Raw genomic sequence first — 18137 nt, forward strand, 5'->3', positions numbered from 1 at the left:
TTAACAATATCTCAACAAAGGTAAATAAATTTGGAAGCCATCAGTAATAATAACATTTTGTTTGGTGCTAAGCTGCGCTAGATGAAGACAGACTAAGTGCGGGTTGTGCTTAATAGGCCGGAAATGGGGTAGTTAACCCTAATATGAACCTAACACACTTATCAACCCCTAGTGTATACACAAATTATGGACAGTAATGTAAATGGTGTATACAGCATTTTACACCCCTTTCCTTCTGACCCCCTCAAAAAGCTACATGTGCTTTTGTTGAGTTTTTCGCCTTTTTTTGCTTTTCAAGAAAAACACCTTGCTGTTAAAATGTATCGCCTTCATTCCTGTTTTCGAATCAATCAGACACGTTATACATATTTTAGTGAGTGACGTATGCAATTTGTTTTAAAGCAGGAATAAGGGCCATTAATAAATGACATAGCATATTTTAGAATAACCCCTCAAATTCTACGACGTTTATGCATCTTTCCTAAAGGGCTTCATTAGATCCGGATCTGACGCGTTGCGGTAAAGTGACAGCTAAATCTATTGTCTACTCAAATTTACGTCAACGCAACGCAAACGGATCTAATGTGGGTGGGCCTTTAAGGGAGTCCGATGCTAAAATGCCTTCCTGATGGCTACATCTTACTTCAAGTGTCGCTTGTACTTGGGCTAGTGAGAAATTTTGAAAAATTAGGAAAGAGGACGGATCTCTCACTGTCTTTTTCATGAGTATGAAGCATTGATGAGGAAGAGACATTCCAATAGCCATCGGTCCATTGTTTGATACCGTGTACATACGGTACATACTTCACAAGAATGATGCTTTTTTCTAAAGGGACGATACATTAATTATGCCACACTCTAAGGAGGAGGGGTTTAGACATCTAGACAAGCAATGCGTTCGATATAGGAAAAACCGTGAGGAAGGGGGTTAATGTTTCCTCAATTTTGCGTGACATAATTAAAGTATGGCCCCAAATTGATCGCTATAAAAAGCTCTCTTCACGATCAAGCTTCATCAAGTCAAGAGATTGCAGCAAAAAATAATCAGCAAACTCGATCTCGCTCGGTTTCTCTCAGCTTGCTTTGATGAGTCTCTCGCGGCATTTTTTGCGCTCACACAATCCTCATTGGCGCGCACCGGCCGAATTGAACAAAAGCTAGCGCACGTTGTCCAGAACACTTCAAAGCAAGCTGTGAGTTCGATTCGGAAGGATCAATTCTATATAGTGGAAGTGAATTCTAGTCTGATCCGTGCTACATTACCTTTATCTTTTTCTAAGCATCTCTGCTAGATTCAATTGACGAAACAGGTGAGTGTTGTTTTATCATAAGAGAAGTGACCATATAGTTAGTAGGTTTCCCTTTGATGGTTACGAGCTATTATATTGTACATTGCGCACATGATTGGTGGGATTAGAAGTGCGCAAACACACATTTGACTGAAATTTCACGATAAATCGTTTTGGTAACTTTGGCATCCTTATTCCTTTGGTCATAAGGAATAAGTGCGCTGAAGACACTAAGACGATACAACGTCAAAGCGTAGTTTTATAAGTGTCTGCGCACTTCTAATCGCACAAAACATGTGCGCCATATCCAATAATCAGATCGAAACAAAGTGTTAATAAAAAAGTGAAATGCAACATCGAGGGTGATAATTGAAACGAACGATGGTGGTCAGTGAAGTGTATACAATTGTGTGCAAAATTGAGTTCTTTTGTATAGTTTGATGGCTCGTTTTTAGGTCTATCTATAGGCAATATCATCATTTATAACTGAGTAAACTGAAATTAAATTCTTCTTAAATTCGATAAAAAATTACAATATTTGTTTGTACAAATCACTAGGCATAACCGTCAATGTCGTTTACACCTATGCGGTCGTTTGAATTAAAATTCAATCAGATAAACTATGTGTTGAAAAACATGGCGCTGTTGCTATATTAGCCATTCTATTTGGGAAGATAATCGGGCGCTTTCTGGACGCAGAAAAAAGAGCATGGAAGCCTCAAACTAGCCATCTTGGCAGCCAAACAATACAGTTCAGTGCTCATCGAGCATCCTATAAAATTGTTCATCGGCGAGCATACAAGAAAGATACACTTTATGAAGCTCGTAAAAATGGCAATTACTGCGAGACAACTTGTGAGATTTAAGGAGTCATTGCAATGGAATCATTTCGAGGGTAGTTTAACACTCCGAACACGATGCCTCCGGTAAAATGTGTAACGGAAAATTGCAGCAATTTATCGAAAGTTTTTGAACCTATTGATACCAAAAAAATCTTTATAGTTTGTAGTTTCTAGTGGTGGCAATAGATTCGAAATTCGCCAATACATCGCTGAGGTATGATTTTTCAAACATTGCAAGTTTGCCGTTACTCATTTTATATGAGGCTTCGTGTTCGGAGTGTTAATAGCTTTCTTTTTAATGCGCAAATTGCAGTTTTCTTCAAAATATGTCGTATAATTCCACGTTTTTCCTTACGCTTTGTGTATTGAATAGCTATGGTGAAGAAATTCTCTCAAACAACGTTTACGGTGAAATTAATATGGGTTTTTCAAAAGCACGTGTAAAACAACACGAATTTCTTTACACGTTTTAACTGCGTTCCTTTCTTACACAAATCGACATGCTTTTCAACAAACAATAAATTATTATTACAATGTAGGGTAAGGTGGGGCAAGGTGGGTCATCTACTTGATTTATTTATATTTTTTGTTTGTCAAAATCAACAGGCTGAATGTAGGCACAATGCTGGTTTTAATAAGCAAAACATCATTGGGGTTGCATTGAACCTGTTGACAAACAAATAAATTCATAAATGTACTAACTGATCCTATCCCGTATTTCCCTACATGTTATACAATTTGGTGTAGTTATCAAATTTAAGAAGCTATTGTGTAACTCTTTTAAAGGATGGCTGCTTTACGGCTTTCTTCAACCATTTAATTTAAAGATTATTTTTTCGAACAATTTGACTACAAATTATTTTAAAATTTTGACATTTAAAACAACTGAACTGAAATGACCTTGGCGGTTCTCATTTTAATTGTCAGCTATAAACATGCGAAGTAGACACAGCTAAACAAACACATTGGCAGTACAAAAGCTGAGAAAGCATTTTTGCCAGAATAAACTATTGTTCAGCTTTCTTTCCTAGTCTTTTTTTTTAAGCCGAGCAGTTCCGCCTCATTCTAGCACCTTCATCAGCGTCAAGTACTCCGTTGCTATGGAGAACTAAGGAAGTGACTATTCGTTTTTGGTGGTTTTGATAGAAATCCCCATTCACGATTTCAATCGAATCGAAGTAGGGAACAAGGGTAAGAGTTATAATTCATTCTCGCTCTCGTCTCATCAAGTGTAATAAGTGACATTAGACCACGCTGCAAGGCCCTTGGTACTTGCCTTCTCATGTTTCCAATCACAGTTCAAAAAAGAGTTTCAAAACCGGCAACAATAAAAGTTTAGAGTCGGAGTTCGATATGGTAGATCTTATTCCGTAATGCACCAGAGACGATCTATGGACGCAGACTTTTCGGATTGAATAGCTTAAATCTTAAAACAATTCCTTCGTGTAAGATTGTAACAGTTTTCAGAGTGACCGATCATAAGGTTTTCTAAAATAAGCATTATGGAACTTTTGTCTGACGAAAAGATCATAGGAATTTAAGTAACTACAGGTCGGCTCAGTTTTCATGTTCAGGTTCCAAGTGCGGTTGTTGTCTAAGCTAAGGATCTCAAAAATGCTTCGTCCGAGATCTTGGATTTATTCATCTTGAAACTTCAGGGTTTAGATCTAATTTTGGGCCTAGTGAGCACAACCCACCTCTCTTTTTCGAGCGGATTTTAAAACAAAATTGAATTTTTCTATTGATTACTCCCAAATCTATTTACGTTTCCATGCGTACCGTAAGATTTGATAAGGAATCACAAATTGTTGAGATATTGTTAAAAATCTACACTGTTTCTTGATTCCAAACTCGACCTACGGATTCTAATTTCGTCCTAATGCATTGAAACGGTTGTAGCAGTTGTAGGTAATTTGGCCTAAATTCGTTTGGCATAATGGTCATTTGGCTTAAAGTTTTTTGACATAATGGTCATTTGACCATTATCCATTGGCAAACGGCCGTTTGGCATAATGCATAACATTTTGAATTAAAAACAGTGAAAATTTTCCATTCTTTAAAACAATAGTAGTTCTGTCAAGTTCGATATCAGCTAATGGGAGGTTCACTGGAAATTGATGTTGTTAGTCAATATGTATAGACTTCTCTGACGTTTGTGAATTGCACAAGTATTAGTGCAGAACTTTGGGTAAATTCAAAGCTTTTCTTGCACTAATACTAAATAATTTACCCCGATTTCTGCACTAATACCATAGAGGTAACTCTAAGACCACTGGGTCCCGAAGAAAATCATTATTATTTTTGGCTCACTCAGTACCAGAACAACGGTCCCAAGCAGTCCCAAGCTATTTCACTCACCCCTGCATGTTCTGCATGAATCCACACACCCCTGATGTTATCTGTCAAACTTTCATAGCGAATCAAAACAAACATAGTGTAGTAATAGAATTTCAATTAGAATAGGGTACGTTAATCGTTTGCTTGGGACCAATAGGCTACTAAAGTGGTGAGCCAATTTAAAATCGTTAGTTTCGTATTGATTGTTGCTAATACTTGTGCATTTCACAAACGTCAGAGAAGTCTATATTGTCTTCGCTCTTACCCAGGGATAAAATGACGGGTTCGTGGATTTTCCTATGTTTCGAGGGGTGCATCGATTAGCTTGGGACCGAAGAGAGTACCAGTGCTGAACCAAAAAGTTGAGCACGTTTCTTCGGGACCTTCTATGCTATAACCATAAAAAAGAAAGATTTTGGCGAGGGGAGCGACTCTATCTCCGATGCAGGAAAGATTGTGTTTTGCTGTGGCTAGCTGCGCGCACACTAAGTAGATAGAAAGAAGATTGATGATGATTCTGAAGATTCTGAAGATTTCCTCCAAAATATGCTGCGCGATGCAAGCATAGAGGTAACTCTAAGACCACTGGGTCCCGAAGAAAATCATTATTATTTTTGGCTCACTCAGTACCAGAACAACGGTCCCAAGCAGTCCCAAGCTATTTCACTCACCCCTGCATGTTCTGCATGAATCCACACACCCCTGATGTTATCTGTCAAACTTTCATAGCGAATCAAAACAAACATAGTGTAGTAATAGCATTTCAACTAGAATAGGGTACGTTAATCGTTTGCTTGGGACCAATAGGCTACTAAAGTGGTGAGCCAATTTAAAATCGTTAGTTTCGTATTGATTGTTGATGCAAGTAGATGCGAGAAGATAAGAGAAATGAAAGATGATTTTCCGAAGATTAATTCACTACTGTGAGATTTTTTAAGAATCAAGAATTGAGATTTAGATGTGTCGCCCTCCTCGGATTTTGGTAGCTTTATTTGCTGTTTCGTTTTGCTTCAGCGCTCCGTTTCGCATCGTTCCATTTGAGAAGTTCCACGCCAAATGACAAATCGCAAATCTCGACCTTTTCCGATTTGCAAAAAACTTTGCATAATTGTGTGTTATGGGTAATCATTCACATTTTTACAACAATTCGGCCATTTTGGACGCCGTAATTTTTATCACAAAGGCTTCTGTCATTTTTCAATAAATTGTAGAAAGAAAACGTGACTTCTGATCGAAAAGCCGTTGTAGAGAAAATCAGTGGAAACCAACGAAAATCGGTGGAAACCAACGATTTTAAATTGGCTCACTACTTGACTAGCCTATTGGTCCCAAGCAAATCGATTAACGTACGCCATTCTAGTCAAAATTCTAGTACTACACAATGTTAGTTTGATTCGCTATGAAAGTTTGACAGATAAAATGAGGGGTTCGTGGATTTTCCTATGTTTCGAGAGGTGCATCCAAAGATGAATACTAAGATGAAACTGTCGGAAGAAACACTTTCTATTTTAGTGTCTTCTTTCACGGTCCCTTTCATCCAATGAGAACCCCCGGTATTCAAGGTAATTTTGTGGTTTTGCTGCCCCCTCGGAAGAGATGAAATTTTGCGCTCATTTTTATCAAAACAATCAAACCAAAATCAGAGATGTCCCATTTTTTAATTACTCGATTAACAACTAATCGATTATTTTTTGTTCGCTGTGCTGCAATTTTTCCACCAATGAGAGTGCAGCACATGTTTGAAACGATCGGTGATGATCCTGTGGAGATGTTAATGCTTATATCGGCATGATCTAACCGATTATAAATAGTTTACTTTTCGGTTCGTTAATCGATTAAACGATTATTCGAATGAAAATCGGACATCACTAGATGAATGTGAAACGTCATTTCAAATAAAAGGCCGTTCATAAATAATGATACAATTTGAAAGGGACCGGGACTAATCACAAATTACGTCTCCATGGTAACTGAAATAAACACGAGTGTTCACCGGTTGGTGCATCGATTAGCTTGGGACCGAAGAGAGTACCAGAGCTGAGCCAAAAAGTTGAGCACGTTTCTTCGAGACCTACTAGTCTTAAAGTTACCTCTATGCTACACTGGTTTAGTGTAAGCGCGAGTCATTGACAGCTCATCATCATTTCTGGATAGAGCTGGAATTAGGGCCTAACAGCTTTTGTAAACAATTACTTCTCTTGATGATTTCTAGAAATTCAAGGCTCGCCAACGCAAACCAACATCCTCATCGGGTAGGGAAAGACTATCCCTATCCGATGATTGTGTTGGTCTGCGTGAGCGTGCCTTGAATTCCTTGAAATCATCGATAGAAGTCATTGTTTACAAAAGTTGTTACGCCCTAATTCCAGCTCTATCTAGATTTGTTTGTAAACAAAGGTGCAACCGATAGCTACACTCTGAATTTTTTCGGTGTTCGACGGTGTAGCACCGGTGTAGCTACACCGAAAAACGGAAACAACATAAGTTTGCATGGCGTGCAAATTAACGGGGTTCAAATTGAAAAGTGTTCAGCTTACCGGGGGTCCACAGTATTTAATTACAAACTGAAAATAATTTCTTAAATTGCTGTTAAAATATATCTTTTAGTGGAATGAGTGAAAAATTTATTTGTTTAAGAAAACCACTTTTCAAAAATATGTCTATTTAGGAGCGATCGACATTAAGCAACGAATAATTTAAATTTAAAAAGTTCTAGCTACATTATGCACGATCTTTTAAAGAAGACTTCTAGCAACAACTCTAGACTGGAACTCGAAGGAACTGTTTTTGAATCGATTATCAAAGTTTGAAGCCATTTCTTGAAGATTAATTTCTATTCAAATTCAACGTTTTAATTACCACCACGAAGATCAAAATTCATTCAAAACTCGATTCCCCTTATTTTTATCCTCTAATTTACTTAAATTGATTACAAATTGTATGTTTATTTAAGAACAGTGAAAAATCAACAAATTCCAAATCAACGCCCTGGATTTTGACAGTTGCTTTCCTTGTAGCAGTAGTTGTGATGCATTCAAAAGCTTACCAATACTAGTTTATATAGTAGGAAGCATCTAAAAACATGCTTGAGTAGTCGGTCCAGAATAAAATATTTAAAAATCGGTTTTTGACTATGCGTCAACGCACTGTGCGACGACTGAGGAAAGTTGCAGGAAAGTAGAGAGTAGTAGTATTTTTTGTCAAAATTCCAAAAATATCTTAAGAACTCCAATAGCATTAAAATTACCCTCTTAGTGTTTGTGAACATATATATTTTTACAAGTTTATTAAAAAGGCTAACCTTTCTAAAACTTTCAAGCTGTACACACATTTTTGTTAAATTTATCAAAATATATCACTTATAATCTTGTTTTTGTTCGAACCGTATTTTTCAACTAAAACATGAAAACAGGAATATGGGTGTGTATCAAAGTTTTGGTATTTTAGCAAATTTAACGGGTTTGACTTGAAGACATTAATATTTTTTTCTGTGAAAAATTATTAAAAAATAACAAAAGAAGGGGTCACTGAATGCAAAATTGACAGGTTTTATATGTCGTACACAAACTTTACGTCATCTTCTTGCATCTTACATATCAAGACAAACAATTGAAATGGCCTCAACTCCATTTTGTAAACAAACCTTGAAAGGCCATTTTCTCGCGAACTGAAACCTACATTCGCAAACCAAAACACAATCGGGTAGAGAAGAATTTCCCCTACTTGTTCATTCTGTTGGTTTCCATTGGCGGACTTCGGTTTGCGAGAAAATGGCCTTACAAGGTTTGTTTACAAAATGGAGTTGAGGCCTTTTCAATTGTTGGTCCTGATATATGCATTATTAATAATATCTCTCGACCAAAAATTGTAAAGGGCCTATCAGCGTTGATAAAAAAAAAACTGTAAGCCCTTTAATCGCAAAGCGAGAGTCGTATGGCCAATTAGGGGAACACTAGTGTCATTACTGGTACACTTACCCTCATTTACAGAAAAATCTGGTTTAACATGATTGCTCAGTTAGCCGGCGCCGGTGGTGTAGTGGTAAGCTTGACTGCTTTCTCACCCCAATGGGTCTGGGTTCAATCCCAGCCGAGGTCGGAGGGATTATTCTGAGGCATAAAAAGCCGTTGGTCCCGGCCCATGTGTGTTTGAATGGATGCGATATCCTACGCAGGTGTGGAAGCTGCCTTCCTGCACATTCGATTGCCGTCGGTGATTGGCACTAGATTGCGGAACAGAGATCGACGTTAAATAAAGGAAACAAGAATGATTGCTCAGTCGTAAAAATGTAATATGATTGAAGCTTACCGAAGTGTTTGGTGGGAAAATACAGTGAACCTTACATATTTTTGTTGCCGAAAACAGCCAATGGGTGCCGAAGCCGACATTTACCCTATCCATCAGCCTGTTTGATCATATCCAGTCTTTCCAAATCAGGACAGGTTTCTTAATTTTTGCAGACATAGGAATATTAACCGATTCGTCTGTGGTCATGGCCGCTGTTTGAAATCTTCTCCATGGGTGTCAAAAATCTTCGAACTGGTTAGGCCGAGTGGAAGGGTTAATTGTGGTTAAACCAGACAGACAAACTCGTTTATCCCGCTCCAAGCCGTGGAAAAGGAGAACTTGATTAAATCATAAAGCGTCATATGACCTTGGACTTGACTTTTTCGTGTGACTATGTCTGGTTTCGCCAAAGACAAGTTCTTTGCCAACAGCTCTTTCGGCTCGGAAGGACGATAGTTTGAATTGCAAATCCATGGCATTAAAGATGTTTTATGACACTATCGCGGTATCATGTTGTGCACACGATTAGTTGAACGAGCCTTTCTGGTGTAGGTAATTGAGTTGATTTATCTCCCCACTCACTTTCAATCTCATTGTTCGAACTAACGCTGACTCGTTCGCTAAAACAAAGAAAGTATAGTTAGTACAACTAATGCATTGCGCAACAACATTTAATTACTGCGTACTGCGTAGATTTATGTACCTATTTTAGTGTTTATCTCATAGGACTATCCAGCATTCAGTTGAACGTTTTGTTTTCATTACAATTATATGTCAATAAAAGGTGAACTCGTACTTATGCGAGTGTTATACATATATAATAGCGACCAGGAAGATAAATAGGTAAGTCAACCGCATGATCACTTCCTTTGATATGAAAGCATGTTGTCGGTCGGTTGACATATCGTGCAATCGTGAAACACCAACACGGAAGATACGAAACCAAACGGCAAGACGTTAGTTCTCCAGTTCAATGGAGACAACACTGCAAATGCTGGTGGGCATATAGGTATAAAGAGATTAGATCAATAATGCCCGGATAAATGGACGACCCGTCGGTCAGTTTCTGTTGAATCATGTTCTTTAAAGGGGTAATGGCGCGGGTTTTTATTTATTATTTTAATTGCTTCGATTTGCAGTTGTCCGTTCGCGAATGTTATTCTAGATAGCCAGATTTGCATTCTGCAGTCGACAGTTGAAAGTTGTTTTACTTAACTGGAAACCAATCGTATTTTGCTGGATCATCGCTGAGGGGCTGGTGCAAACATGACTTTGTTAAATTATAAGCTAGAAGAAGCTGAAATGAGCTCGATTACAAACAAGAATTCTAAGGATTTGATCAATCATCGTGAATTTGATAAATCAGACGATTTTTGAGGAAGGATGGTAGTTTTTGCAATCCATTACCCTTATTATGGTTAATCGCTTTAGAATCCAAGAATCGGTTCATGATTTCACAGGGTTAATTGTCATACGCAGGGATGGAAAATCATTTACATTCATTTCGTGCATTCATTTACATTCATTTGCCTCTAACTTTTTTCATCAACAGAATTCCATAAAATAATGTTTGATGGTTTTGTAGGTTTCGATATTAGCTACATCTTTTGTAAAACTCAAATCTGTATCTCTTATGCATGATGAATCAGAGCGATAAGAACCCACCATTGTTTTTCAGTGAATGTAAATTGCATTCACTGAAAAACAATAACATGTTCTGCCATCTCTATTTCTTCATGCTTAAGAGATACAGATTTTAGCTATTAACAAAAGTTGTAGTTCATATCAAAAGCTACAAAAGCTTTATACATCATTTTACGGTTCAGTTGATGAAAAAAGTAAGAGGCAAATGAATGTTAATGAATGCACGAAATGAATGTAAATGATTTTCTATCCCTGGTCATACGTATGGTAGACATATTTTCTCTTTAAATCCCCTCAGAACTTTATCAACCATATAGATTTTACAATGTTGAGATGTAGTAAAATTTAAGGTTTTACAGTTTAATCCTGGTACGGAAGAGTTCCGTTCGTGGGACGTTCCGAGACTTCAGCAAGTCGACCTGGAGAACTTTTTGTCAGGTTCAAAGGACACTTCAAAGACAGAAGGTGGTCTGATGAATTTCTGGAGCAGGACTTTGAGAACAAATCCAGATTTAACATACGGTATCCAGTTATTAAAATTGAAATGTCCGAGGTTTCCAGAGGATTTTGATGGCAGGAGCCCCGAATTTCAACAGTTAGTCAAGAATACTGGAAGTAGAGGCACGTTCAGGAAAAATTGTAACAATTTTAGAGAAATTAGTGGTTCAACCCAACATCCCCAGACAATCAGTGGACCTACTTTTTGTTCTCTGGATTTTGGTCTCCCTTAGCTGACTCGGTAAGCACCGGCCCGAGCCTAGGAATTTTTCGGGTTGAAAAATGTCTCGACTTTAGGGACGTAATAAAGCCAAATAAGAACAAGAAGTCTTCGGTCTGCTGGCTGAGCCACAAAACATATGCTAGCATTCAATACCAAACGCGTAGCTAGGGGAAACAGAGGGTATATGTTTATAATCTTGAAACATATTATATATCTAATATGTTTGAAAAAAAAATCAGTTCCGGCGACCTTTACAAATTTTTCAAGTCCGAAATCTGGCTTCGAAAATTCTAAACTTTTCCTTGATTCCACAGTCTGTACAATTTTTTTCTACTCAGCTGATCACCATTACCCCGAATGAGTAACTTCACTGAATTTCGAAACTATTCTAGAAATCTTGGACTTGAAAAACATAAGATACAGGGAAACATTTTCAAGATCTCGGACTAAGACATTTTTTCTAGATTCCGGACTGTGAAAAATCTTCAACGGGAATTAGGACACTCGTCGTGTGAAGGTGGCCAGCTGGGGCTTAGAACTTAGCCGCTGATAAATGAATCGTTTCATGTTGGTAGCCCTCGAACTTTGTAACAAAATTTGACAAATCGCCAGTGAGCATGCATAAGGGCGTAACCGCGATGATCGATTCTCTTCGTCGAGTCTCTTTTGTTAATAAATCGCTTGGTTTAACATTTCTCGTTGCGTTTGTTGTTGCTTTTGATAGCCAATACAAGCTGTTACAGCACTGTATTGGACAAATCTCAGAAAATTGCTTCCTTTAGCTGTTGTAATTTGAAGAGAAATTTTATCATCGCAGTACTCTACAATGGGAATACTACGAAAAGCCGAATCACAGAAGGCCGAAATACACAAAAGGTCGAATCACAAAAGGTCGAATCACAAATTTACCCTGAGAATTTAGTAAATATATTTTGTATTTATTTTTAATTTCATTTTTTTCTCGAATCAATAGCATGTGTGATTTGTGCTTAATTGATAGCAGACTTAAGCAGTGCCGACGCGTAACTACTTTGAAGTACCTGTTCAACATGTTCAATAAAAAAGTTCTATTTCTAAAAACTTCAGATAAGGCCTTCGAACTTCATGCAAGTTCTACAAAATTCGGGAAAGTCCTGTGAACTACTGTGATGACCTACGACGGTCAGGAAATCTCTCCGAACCTTCAGAGAAGTTCTACAAATTTCAGAGAAGTCTTACGAACTTCAGGGAAGTCCTTTAATCTTTGGGGAATAACTACGAATTTTACAGAATTTTCTACAGATTTAATGTAACTTCTACGACATTTAGGCATTGTTTAAAACTTAAGGATAAGTGTCATAACTTATGGATTTTTTCCGAGCTTCAGAGAAGCCTTTTTAAGTAACAATTTTGGTTTTATGAGGGTTCTGTAGACCATGATTTAGACTTGTAGAATGCTATAAAACCGTGATAAAACCTGCAATGTTACTTGGGTCAATACTCTTGGGATGTCCTCTGAACTTAACATAGTAGCTCAAAAAAGTTCCTAGAACTTTCGAGAAGTCGATTAAACTACAGGTAGTCCTACGAAATTCATGGGAGCTCTCCAAACTTCAGGGAATTTCCTAGAAATTAAGGAAATACCCACAAACTTTTGGAAAACTCTTCGATATTTAAAGCCTTATGAACTTTAGGGAAGCTCTTCTAAATTTAGGGTCATCATATATTCAGTTAAGTCCTTCAAACTTCAGGGAAGTCCTCAGATCTTCGAGAAAGTTCTTCGAACTTGAAGGAAGTCTTACGAGCTTCTGAGAATTTATACGAACTTCGTGATACTTCTACGAGATTCAAGAAATTCCTATGAATTTCAAAAAACTCCGAACTTCAGGGAAGTCCTAAGATCTTTAAAAAAGTCCTTTTCGGCGAAGTCCTATGAAATTCAGGCAATACAAACTTCAATGAACCTTTCAGGAAGTCCCATGAAATTCAGGCAATACAAACTTCAATGAACCCTTCAGGAAAGACCTTAACGCTTCAGGGAAGTTCTACGAACTTTAGGGAGTTTCTATGAACTTCAGCAGTCAGTCTTTTTAATAATAAGAGTTATTAAACCAGCGTCGTATCTCAGCTTTTCTTCGTCATACACCCCTAAAATCGCTCATTTTACGGGTTATCGCAAATGTTTCAGTGTCAATCGTAATTAATGTTGTAAGCGAAGATGTTTTTGCAAGTGAAAACGCTTTGCTATTATAGTTTTAGCACATAGAACGGAAATAGGCGCCATGATACGACGAAGTAGCGCGGCTCCCTACAAGCTTCTTTACAGCAAACAATCAGATAAAGATTTCACGGGCATTCACAAGAACCTTAATACCTATTTTGGATTGTGAAATTCCGCGCGAAGAACGATGGTACAAGGATTCACTTTATTTTTTTATTAAAAATTGTTTTTTTTTTTAATACATGGTTTTTAAAACCAGGAAATTTTTAAATCATTGACCAGGGAAACCAGGAAAAAACCAGGAATTTCAAAATGGAAATTCACTTGCCACCCTGTTTAGTTTTATGTTTGTTTGAGTGTTTAACGACGATTTAATGACAAAATGGCTTCGTTTTTTGTGAATGCGGACAATTCAACGAAGTGACTCAGTTGTAAGAGCAGAAAGGCTTCAGATGCTGAATGAGAGAGAAAGTGATAGTTAGTTTTATTTTTCCAGATATTTGAGTATTCAGGACGATAATGGCTTCGTTCAAGATGAAATTAAATATGGGAGATATTCTCAAATCGAGTCATTTGCAGCGATATTCCTCTTGGTCCGTTTTGTTGAACGTTTTAATTACACATATTCAACTGCTTGCGCAACTCGCTACCCAATCAGAATGTTGTGTATGCGTAAATAAACCATTCACCTCTATCGCATCTCTCATTTCCTTACCATTCTCTTACCCGCAGCTTACCACTTACTGGGTTTTCCCAAAAAGTCAGCAAGTGAGAACACCTCTATATCTAATTTCATCTGAGCTTCATTTTTTGTGAATGCAAAGCATTTAACGAGCCGAGTCAGTTGTGCGAGCAGAAAGGCTAACAGATTGTTTGGATGCAGTTTTCAATAAATTCGGTTTTTGATAAATTTTTGGCCTTATTGGTTTTCGGATTCGGCCTTCTGTACGGGTCCCATCTACAATATCTACAACACCTTAGAGGTGACAATACAGGGGCGAAAATGAACCACTTTTCTGTCAAACGTGAACCAGCTCCTCATTGGCCGATTTCATGTGCGTAAGATAGAGATAGATAAAGATAGAGATAGAGATAGAAATTAAAGAGAAAGAAGTCAATTGTCACCTCTTCCTCTTAGTACAACACTAAGATAACTTAAGGTGATTCCTTGTAGAGTCCACAAATGGCCGCCACGTTGGCACTTCCACTTCGAATTTTCAATCACACAAATCTCGAAAACTATTGCTCCATTTCACCTGAAATTGCTACTTTATGTATGCTGCGGAACAGCAAACGTGAAGTAACAGTTTCAATATGGTACGTTTCGAGGAAGCTGATATTTGTGCACTAAAAGTTTCGAAGTGGTTACGAGAATAAGGATCTCACAACGAAACACCTTAACAAACAGGTGCATTATAAAATTTTGCAAACGTCGTAATATCAGTACAACAAGCTTGACAAATTCAAAAGTGACAGTAAACCCGAGCAAAGTCGGTTAACAAAATGAAAGCAAATCGATATTAAAGTTTGCAGTTCCTATCATAATGAAAACTCATCTGTCGTGACAGTCTGATATCGTATTGTGCTTTCATTATGCAGTCAAAACTTTTTAAATGAAAGCAACTTAACTTGAAGTTTTGCTGTTAACGTCTTGTTTAAAATTTAATTGAAGTTCACCTGTCGTTTATGTCTAATGATTATTGTTTATTTGTTTTGTTTAACACATTTTAGGTCATTCATGACTTGGAGCCCGGGGTGAAATTTGAGCTCAACTCTGTCAGCGTGAGAAGCATGGATACTAACTATTTACGCCATGCACGTATTCAGTTAAAAATTATGAATGCAAAATCAGTAATCAAATTGATTTCATTGAAAGCAAGATTAGTTTTCCATTTGATAACAACAGTGTAAAAGTTTGCTCTCATGTTTGCTGTGTTAAGAGTTAAGTCAGCCAAAATGAGATCAACTGGAGTATTCAAAATAAGTTACATCATAACAGCAAATTTTGATTTCAATTTGATCTCCAGCTTTGCTCGGGAAGCATCTCAACGAGAATTGACCCTTTCCGCAATGGTTTGTACTTTGGATGCGAATATCAAGAAATCGAAACAACGCGTGCCAGGCTTCCAGTTTGCGTCACCGCAAAACACCTGATAGCCTTGCCCATTGACCTAGATCTTTGCAGAACTCGGTGACAGTTGTTCACCAATGGCTTAAAACATGCTGCTTGCTTGGTCCCTCGCAACCGTCACGCGCTTAGTATGAAGAGCGCCAATCAATGACAACCAGATCCGCGCCAACAACCACACTTAGGTGAATAGGTAGGTTGGTACTGCGGGTATCTGCATGAATGGCATTACGAGTCAAAGATATATCTACGTCAACCCGTCATGCAAGTATGCAACAGAGACGTTTAGTACAAAACAAAAATTGCATTCGGTGTGCGATCACATGGGCGACTTAGTTACTATCCTCCAACGATAGCACTCAAGTGGTTTCTGGCGTTATGATTTACATCTAGGTTTATTAAATCTCTCGTAGTTTTGCTCATACCAATTTTTGCCTATTGTGCTTATTTAGTAATCCATCCAAATACTAGTCGTCTCGTATCGGATGTGAATGTAAGTTACGACTACCATAAATCTACTTACCGTCAACGGCCAATCAGCATCAGAGGGGCGCACGTTGCATACATTATGCAGCTCGGTGGTCGTCGTAGTGTTAATGTAGAAGTGTATGCAATGAGTTGATATAAAACTGCAACTTTTGGGTCAATGCTATCGCTGCATGCATAATCAATGGTCGTCGAATGGAAAAGAAGCAACATCACCTCTGGTTTTAATTGGTTGCTAAACGGGCACCATATGGCGAGTAATGTTTTTCCCACCTAAAGGGTCAATTTGTACTTAGGGGGCAAATTTAGTGCTAATCGTTGGAACGAATCTATTTATTAAGCTCCAAAACCGGTTGAGAAATAAATACGCACTCGTAAGCTTCCTCTATCTCGTAGCAGGTAGTGGAATCGCAAATCATTCTTCGCCCTCTTCCAATCAATCATACGCGGGTTGTCGACAACAACAAAAAACTCTGCAACCTTGAAATTTAACATTAGAAGAAGAAGGTGGATCGAGAGAGTTTGCGCAAATCCTTTGTTTTTACAGGTCGTTAACCACTTTGGAAACCGATAGCTATTCCGGTTTTTTTTTTTTCGACGGTGCTTGAATACGTGTTTCCGCAAATCGCAAAAACGCCTTTGCTGAACTGATGAGTCATTTGTTCATTGCCGATTCGGGCCGATTTGCATGCATGGTGATTGATTGGCGAAGTTTTTAAACAAACGCCTTTAAGTCTTCACCTTTGGCCTTTAATGAAGAAAACAAACTAAACTATAACTTTGGAAAATTTACATGAAGGGTTGTTGTTAATACATGTAGCATTTGATTATGATCCAACATTAATAGTAATTTTACGTTTTCAACACTTTTCAGTATTAAAGATGGCCTATCGATACGCTTGCGTGCTTTTGACCGTTGCGCTGTGCGCCGCCCCCGCCTTCTCCTTCTCGGCCGGTGCTCCGGACGGTGCCTGTGGAGACATGATCCCACAGCATCACACCGATCCGCAGAAATCGGCTGCCCCGTACAAGATTCTGCTGGGCAAGAAGCAAATCAAATCCGGCGAAGGCGTGACCATTACCGTGCAAGGAAACACCGCAAAGGATACCATCAAGGGACTGCTTTGCCAGGCTCGTGTCGGTGAGACCGCGGTTGGATCATTCGATGTCCCGCCAAACAACAACTTTATCCAGACCCTGGACTGCGGCAACTCGAAGATGGTGAGTGATGGCGATTTTTTGATTCATTAATCTGAACACTCTGTCGACAGGCCTAATGAGTGTTCTGATCAAACAGATACCACTCTACATTATCATTAAACAGCATAGTAACGATCGTCGTGACTGGAGTAGCACAGGCAAAACTTGTTTATTTTAAATTAATTACAATTTACGACTGGAAACTAGCACTCTCAAAACGACTAGTGATTTAAATTACCACTTACGGCACGAACCCGTTCAAGCAACTGTTATATGCCTACCTGCTACTACAGAATATTGACACCTCTCGCGATTGATCGTACTCTCAATTAATCTCATTTCAAGGTTATTCGCGTGGCACTGATTTTCTTTTTCTTCTCGCTATATTATTTATTCCAGTCTGCCATCACCCATAAGAAGATTACCAACGCACCCAACAGCATCTCCTTTAACTGGGTTGCACCACGAGGACTCAGCGAAAACGTCAAGATTACCTGTACCATTGCCCTGAACGGAGGTGTCTTCTGGGTTAAGGAGCAGGCCACTGACCTGAAGGTCAACTAAAAGTTGGAGGGAAAATTTGACCAAAATATATATTTTTAAGCAATGATTTCGAGCTAAATTTCTGGCTAGGACAGACTGTGACGTTCACTTCCATTCAGCATAATTTTAAGTGCATTCAATGTTTGTTATAAAACGTCCCTTGTGTTAATGACAATAAATTTTTGTTCTATGTATGTGTAATCTTTGTGTTTCTTTGCATTACTTAATTTGCACATTTTGCACCACTTGAAAATTGAAAATTCACTTATTTTGAAGCAGTAGCAGCTTTGTAGCAGTATTGGCATGCTGCACTGATGATTTTGTACTTTATAAAACTTGAAGAAGCTCAATATTTTAATTTCATGACCAGTGTGAATATAGTACTGTGTACTTATTTTAGCGCAGTGCGAGGTGCGGAATCTGCAATACTAGGTTTACCAATCCCGTAAGGTGAACGTTA

The 18137-nt window shown here is 38.2% G+C and overlaps 2 protein-coding genes across 2 annotated transcripts in view; both read left to right on the plus strand.

Annotated features, from left to right (window-relative positions):
- The window catches only part of LOC135707248 (non-lysosomal glucosylceramidase), a 352494-nt gene that overhangs the window by 63528 nt on the left and 270829 nt on the right, over positions 1–18137 (plus strand). The window lies entirely within an intron of this gene.
- On the plus strand, positions 1193–17785 carry l(2)34Fc (lethal (2) 34Fc). The gene is made up of 3 exons (XM_065229056.1): positions 1193–1310; positions 16809–17155; positions 17534–17785. The coding sequence occupies exons 2-3, from the start codon at positions 16817–16819 to the stop codon at positions 17696–17698; spliced, it is 504 nt and encodes a 167-aa protein (XP_065085128.1). The 5' UTR covers positions 1193–1310; positions 16809–16816; the 3' UTR covers positions 17699–17785.

This window comes from Ochlerotatus camptorhynchus, unplaced genomic scaffold, assembly GCF_037179485.1.
Source record: "Ochlerotatus camptorhynchus isolate MF236.1 unplaced genomic scaffold, CSIRO-AGI_Acam_v1.1 ptg000306l, whole genome shotgun sequence".
In the NCBI taxonomy this organism is placed as follows: Eukaryota; Metazoa; Arthropoda; class Insecta; order Diptera; family Culicidae; genus Ochlerotatus; species Ochlerotatus camptorhynchus.